This window comes from Columba livia, chromosome 3 (assembly GCF_036013475.1).
Source record: "Columba livia isolate bColLiv1 breed racing homer chromosome 3, bColLiv1.pat.W.v2, whole genome shotgun sequence".
NCBI classification, from domain to species: domain Eukaryota; kingdom Metazoa; phylum Chordata; class Aves; order Columbiformes; family Columbidae; genus Columba; species Columba livia.
The window spans coordinates 101,113,752-101,121,011 of record NC_088604.1 but is presented as its reverse complement, the minus strand read 5'-3'; the positions used below and the strand labels follow the sequence as shown (position 1 = coordinate 101,121,011).

Genomic DNA, 7,260 nt, shown 5'->3' with positions numbered 1-7,260 from the left:
TTTCCCGCAGCGGCTGCGCGGGCGGGCAGCCCCACAAGCCGCATCGCCGCCCGGGCGCTCCGGACCGCTCCAGCAGCGCCGGCACCGGGGCCGCCTGCGCGCAGCCCGTCCTGCGGGGGGCGCTGCCGCGGGGGGCGCGCGGCCCGGCCGCCTCCGCCTGTCACCGCGGCGCAGCTGCTGCCCCCGGGGCGCGCGCCGGCGCCGCGCCCTCCCGATTGGCTGCCGATGACATCACCGCCCCGGAGCCCCGCGGGCCGGCCGCGCCTCCTTCCCCGCCCCGCCGCCCTCCGCCGCGCGGCTATTGGCCAGCGGGGCCGCCCGTCGCCTCCCGCCCCGCCCCCGCCGAGCCGTACATTTACGCGGTAGCAAAAGAGAAAGTAACGAGGATGGTGCGGGCGGCACGCGCGGCGCGGGGTGGGCGGCTGCGGGGCAGCGGGCGCGAGACACAGCGGCGGCCGCGCGGGGCCGCGACGCACCGGGCCGGAGCGCGCCGGTGAGTGCGGGCGGAGCAGGGCGGGGAGCGGAGCGGCGCCGCGCCTTGCGGGGGCCGGGGGCTGCGGGAGCCCGGGCACGGTTGCCGCCGCAGGGGGCACCGGCTCGGCCCGGAGCACCGGCTCGGCCCGGCCCGCCGCGAGGGTGGCGGCGGCGGCCCCGGGTGCCTGCGCTCGGGGGTAAAACTTCAGTTTTCCCACTTCTCTGCTGCTTTTCTGTTCTTCCCGTCCCTGGCTGGGGGAGCTGCGTTATTTGTCCCGTTTGCTTAATTTTTAAAAAATTGCATCAGGCGAAGGCGCTCAGGGCTCGTTTATCCTTTTTTTTCTAAACAGCCGAAAAGAGCGAAGGGAGGTTCGGGAAGACAAGAGAGGAGGCTGGAAAACCTCCCGGGTGAGCCGCCGCCGGGGCCGCTCCGCCCGGCCCCCGGCGCTCCACCGCCACCGGGCGGGTGGGTGGCGGCACCTTCCCTCGCTCCGGAGGTGCCCACGGGTCTGCCCCGGTGGCTGTTGTATATGGGGAGAAAGCGTCTTGCGGGCCGCCCCGGGAGGAGGTCTGCCTACTCGGGATGGGGCATCTCCGCGCCGGTTGTCGGCGGGCCCGGTGCAAGGCTGAATGGGGACGCGAATGGGTGTTGCAAGCGCTCGTTCGGTTTTGGGGGTTTGATGGAGTTGGCGAAGTTGCTTTTAGGATGTGTTTTCTAGCGAAAGCCTCAGCGGCTCCGAAAGTTGTTGTAGAAGAGGAGGCACTGTCTGGGCTTCCTGAGGTTGTTCTGCTTTTGTTGTTTTCCTTTTCTCCCGAGTGGAAAGAGGGATTTTTTCAATCCTGTGTGCTGTCTCCTAGCAAATGGCAAGTTGGACAGGCAGTGACCTTGGCCGGGGTGGAGAGGACCCCTCTTTCTAGAAGGTGTGAAATGTGCTGGACAGGAGACAACTACTGCTCTGGGACTGCTGGAGAGCAGCAGCCTTCCTGGGCCTGGAGCTGGGGGCTTAACAGGGGCTGGATTAACCTCCCCAGCGGGGGGATGGCAGCGCAAGAGCAAACTTACTTTTCATAAAGATCTCCAGAACATAATTTTCCTGGTTTCTGTTTAGCTTGCTGGTGGTGGTGGTGTGTTTGTGTTTGTTTGTTTATGTTTTTGGTTGTTTTTTTTGTGTGTGTGGTTTTGGGTTTTGTTTGTTTTGTCTTTTTTGTTGTTGAGTTGTGGCTTTATTTTTTGTTTTTGTTTGTTTGTTTTTTTAGCTTTATGTGTTTAAGTGTGTAACTGTTTTGGAGAACTTATTCACAAGCTAGTTTTATTCCAGCTTGCTGGAAAAGTTGCATGTCACCACTGACACACTCAGCTCCTGCGTCTTCCTCCCAGTAGCAGAGTCAACCCAGCACTTGCTCCCCATGCAGTGAGCAACGGGAACAAGAGAACGTGCCTCTCTGTCGTTATCAGTTGCGTGCCTGGGGTTTCGGAATAGCTCAGCACCATCTGCATGTAGACAAATGCCTCCTTCTGGGTAGCGCTGCACAGTCCAGGCTGGTCGCATGTACTCCGCCTGCCATGTGCACAAATGCAGATTGCTGAAGTCTTTGCTGCAGGACTCAAAATGGTTTTTTAGTAACTACTGTGAGCTGATAACTGTCAAGAAGAGTTGTTAGTTTGTTACCTGTGCTTACCGGGTGTTGGCAAAGTAGGTTGCTGTGTCTGTAGGCTTGTGTGATTTCATGATCTGTTTTCATCTCCTGTTTCTTCTCTTTTCCCCTCCCTTTTTCTCTTTTGCAGGGTGATCTTGAGTTCTTCCTAACTTGCTAGTGCTCAGCCTCCTCATGCCTCCATCTCCTTTAGACGACAGGGTAGTAGTGGCACTTTCGAGGCCGGTGAGACCTCAGGATCTTAACCTTTGTTTAGACTCTAGCTATCTTGAATCTGCCTCTTCTGCCGGTGAGAGCCACTCCAGTCTGCTCGGCGCAGCTGTCGTGTCCCTAAAGACTGCTAATCTCACGTATATGCCCTCATCCAACGGCTCTGCACGCTCCCTGAGTTGTGGATGCAGCAGTGCCAGTTGCTGCACTGTGGCAACGTACGACAAGGACACTCAGGCCCAAACTCAAGCGAGCACCAGCAGCACCAGAGCCTCCACCGCCTGCCCTGCCAGCCAAATGGTCAACAGCAATGAGAGCGCCGGCAGCTTGAGCCCGCTGGGCGGAGTGGGGAGCCCAGTCTCAGGCACCACCAAGCAACTCGCCAGCATCAAAATAATTTACCCCAATGATCTGGCAAAGAAGATGACCAAATGCAGCAAGAGCCACCAACAGAACCAAGGGCCTGTCATCATTGACTGCAGGCCGTTCATGGAGTATAATAAGAGCCACATTCAAGGGGCTGTCCACATTAACTGTTCTGACAAAATTAGCCGGAGAAGGCTCCAGCAGGGCAAGATCACTGTCTTGGACTTGATCTCCTGCCGGGAGGGCAAGGACTCCTTCAAGAGGATCTTTTCCAAAGAAATAATAGTTTATGATGAGAATACCAATGAGCCAAGCAGAGTAATGCCTTCCCAGCCACTTCACATAGTGCTGGAGTCACTCAAGAGAGAAGGCAAGGAACCCCTAGTCCTAAAAGGTAATCTTCCTCTTTGCCTGTGTGTAACCTCATGGTCTACTTTGCAGTCTGTGGATTCTGCTGTCAGCTTTGCTGATGGTTGAATTTTCAAAGCATTTGTTTGTTTCTAGGCAGGCCTGTGTGCCTCGAGTTACTGATGGCAAAGCAAGTGTTTTCCACGAACACAGTGGGGAGATGCTTGTTTTCCTCTGACTGTCCTTGAGTAGCGGAGAGGGTGGGAACTGGAAGAAGGAGGAAATGCGCTTCCTGGTGTCTGTCTGTGCAGACAAAGAATTTCCCCCAGTGCCTTCTCTGAGTATTTATAGTCCAAGGGGCAGAGGTCCAGGAGGGTATACTTCACTTTTAGCTCATCAGACTGACCTTTACTTAGCAGCTTTATTTTAGTCTGTATAAAACTGGACTTGGAGGTACTGGAGATGGGCAGTGGGAAAGCAGAAGGGAGGAGGAAGGATGGGGGAGGCCACTTGGTCTGAGGCATTGCATCATGGACCAGTCAGCAAAACCTGGGTAGCAGTCAAGCCTTGCTCAGGTGTTCTGAGATCAGAATAATGGAGAGAGAGAGATACTTTGTCTGAAAGGTGATCTGAAAGTGTTACGTTTACATGTATGCATACTTACATATGTATATGGTTTTCCTGTAAAGGCTTCTGTTTGAATGTGGTTGTTGATCTATCCCTCAATGCTCTGGGGGAAATGAGCTCCACCAATTAAGGCGGCATCCAAGGACACTTCCCTTTCTTCACTTGACTCTGTAGCCCCTGTTTATAACAGTGTTGCCCTCTAGATTGAACCTCTTTTCACTTGGGTGTTTATGCTGCTGGCAGACACTGGCTGTGGCACAGAGAAACTACAGAAAGATTTGTTGCTTGTCTCATACTGTATGTATTTAATTCACTTAATTTTTCTGTACAGCTTACAACTTCTAACCTGTACAACATGGCAGATGGATGGATTGGGCCAATAGTTTATCCCCTTTCTTCTATGTAGTCTTGGAGCTTTACAGGAGCTAAGGGTCCTGTGAGATGCTCCTCTGGGTTTATCTTGTGGAAGCTTAAAATTGCACTGAACTTTCTTCTTGCTCCCAGCAAGCGTATGGTCATGCTGGGTTTACTTTGGCACTTGCTTCAGGCTCCCAGTGGGCTCTTATTGATTCTCTCAGGTTGTGGTGGTACCCTTCATGTGTTTAAAAACAAACAAACAAACAAAAAAAAACCCCTTCTTTGGAAGGTGAGGTTACAATTGAAGTTCTGTGTTTCTTGCTGTAGTTGTTCTGTTGTACAGCCCTTGCAACTGGATAGTCTGCAAGACTTCCTGTCCTTAGAGAAATGGGATACTGAAGGCGTCTTCCCTCTGTGTTTCTCTGAACACATCGAAGTGCCCGTGGACCTCAGACTAGCAGTTTTTCAGTGCCTGAAGCAAGAGGTCCTGGCCGAGGTGGAGCCACAGGGCTGTAGTTGGTCCCGTGACCAGCCCCTTCTCCCACCCTCCAGCGCCGGTTGCTGCCCTGGCTGCTGTGCTGGGTTTAACTGATTGCTTGTGGGGTTCCTTGGGCCATTTTTGGCTTTCAGCCACTGAGGAGTTGTTAGCATCTCCCTCAGAGATGCTTAGCAGAAATCACGTTCCTCAGACCGTTCTGCCAACAGATCCAGAAGGGTGCTAGAAAACAGAGGAGGCCCAAATCCTTTTGCTTTTTGGTTGTAGTGATCAGCTGGGCCAGAGCAGACTTCACCTGGGGCATGTGTAACCAGGAGCTTCCCCATCACCCTAACTCCCCTCCATTGAAGTGGAGCTTGAACTGGGGTCGAATGGTGTTGAGCATGGAATAAAGCAGCGTTTAGGAAGGCTGTGGTTAAGTTTCCGAGCCAGGGGAGCAGTGCTGGTGCTCGTTATTTAGTTTCACTTGTCAGATAGCGTTTTTTCCATCATGCTTCAGCAGCCCTGGAGCTGGTGCTTGCACACCCCTGGGTTCAGGCACCAAAATGAAACCGGGGGGTAGCTGGAGAGCTCTCTTAGCCTCCACTTGTTATTTCGGGCCATTTCTCTCGCTCACTGCAATCTGGCCCTGAGTTATTGCCGGCCCATCTGATCCCGTGTTGTGTTTGCAAACACTGGTTGCTAGCCTGGCCGTCCAAGTTTATGTCCCCCTGATCCGGTGCCACCTTCTCCATGTTTGGTGCTGCCTGTCAGCCTGCGGCCCCGTTGCTGTTTTCGTGGCAGGGTGTCGTGTTGTGGGGCGAATCCGATCGGCAAAGCCAAGGGTTGAGTTACGGCTTTGGCTTACAGCGCGCTGGGGCAGTGACGTGGCCCCATGTGCATTTAGGTTTTAGGTACTTGGGTCTTTTCAAGCAGCGGAGAAACTTTGTGCAGTTTCCAAAGGCCAGACTGTGATCTGTAGATAAATGTATGTATGGGACACCTTATTAGGCTCAAGTTAAAACGAGATGGCCTGATTTATTTTTAACGTAGCAGACTAATGTATAAACTAGCACTGTGACAAGGCAGTGTTAGGGGTTTTGTATGCTGTGGTACAGGGAGATTTTAAGACCTCTGTTCTTCCCTTCCTATGACTATTTGCTGCTTCCTTTAATATAGAGCATTTTTTTGGTCATAAATACAACATTTGCATAATTTTTATTTAAGCCCTTTAGAAGCACTATTTGCTTATTTCTTTGTTCACAAGGCACAACAGTACTTGAGACAGGCATGACTCCCCTATTTTTACATAATGAAAAGGGGAAAAAGAAAAATAATCATGTACTTCACAGCACTACCACACAGCCTCTAGCAGCCTAATCTGTCAGGGCTGAAGCTGCTGCTTAGCCTGTTTGTATACAAAATAGGAAGAAGTCATGTTTCCCCCCCCTGCACCCACAAACCTTTGTGTTAGACCACAGTGTTGCATGCTTACTGAAACCTAAAGGCCTCCTTTTTTGTGGATGCTGCTTTGTTGTTGGTTTTTGCTTAGTTTTGGGAGGAGAGGAGCTAAAACCAGTGATGTGAGCTAAGCGTCCCTTCTGCTTGAGGCGAGTGGCAAAGCTGTTGCTGAATTTGGGGAGGGCGAGTGTGGCGGTGCAGCCCTGGGTGGCTCAGTAGCTCTGCTTCTCCTTGGCTGGCTTGTGCCCCCTTTTTTTTCCTGCAAACCCATCTCTGCCTTCCCTGAGCACCTCAGCTTGCAGCAAGAGTGGCCCGGAGCCTTGGGGGTTTGTGTGCTTGCGCTTGCTGCTGGGACCTAAAAATAGGAAGTGGGAAATTGATTTGCATTCAGATTAAAAGTATTATTTTTACCCAGAATGAAACGTTTAGGTGTGGATTTGAGCATTTCTTTTCCAAGTTAAATTGAATCTACAAATGTAACAAAAATGAGAAGTGGAAGCTTCTGTGTCAAGAAATGTTGACAGCTTTTAAGGCACAAAGAGTTGCCTTTGTCTCCCTGGCTGGTGTGTAGCGGTGTTGTCTTCATCCTGCCCGTCCTCCTCTGCGTTTGAGCCCCAGCAGCAGGAGCCTTGTGAACCGCCCCCCCCCCCAATCTTGTGTTTAGTTTTTAAAGGCCTCTGTATTTGACTGCAGAGAAACACCAAATACAAACTCAGAGGTGCAAAACGTAATTTGGTGAATAATCTTTTTTTCCTATCTGTAAAGCGATAGCTGGGCTGCTACAAGGGGGATGGGGAGGAACAGGCTGGTGGCGATAACAACTGGTTGCTTCTCTGTTCTTGTTCCTGGTCTGAGAAGCTTATTTGTGCTCTGGCTTTCAGTCTTCTCATTGCTCATATAACAGGGAAATAAATGAAGTGGCTTGCTCTTGTTATAGCAGGGAGTATAAGACCTGCCAGCAAACCACTTCATGCTTTCTGCCATGGTCTAAGAATAGCTTCAGATCTCTTACCACACCAAAGTCACATATCAGCAAAGCTGAAACAACTACAGAGGGACCGAGATGCCTGTAAAAGGAGTAAGTGCCTGATTTATGTTGTCCCATGTTTGTGCAAAATGCTATGATCAACTGCCTTTGGAATACTTGACCTGGTCATAATCTGTTGCAAAGAAATTATTTTTTATTATTAATTATATAACTTAACTGTGTAGGTGTTATTTTAAGTACCAATGGGATTACGCTGCACAAGTGTGTTTGAGAGTGAAACTTGACGCAATGGTCAACA

The 7,260-nt window shown here is 51.6% G+C and overlaps 1 protein-coding gene across 1 annotated transcript in view; it reads left to right on the top strand.

Annotated features, from left to right (window-relative positions):
- Positions 1-335: 335 nt before the first annotated feature.
- Positions 336-7,260, top strand: part of DUSP10 (dual specificity phosphatase 10) — a 28,333-nt gene continuing 21,408 nt past the window's right edge. The window contains exons 1-2 of the mRNA XM_065058566.1: positions 336-493; positions 2,261-3,100. Coding sequence (XP_064914638.1) covers positions 2,305-3,100 — 796 coding nt within the window. The 5' untranslated portion in view covers positions 336-493; positions 2,261-2,304. The remainder of the gene's footprint in view (positions 494-2,260; positions 3,101-7,260) is intronic.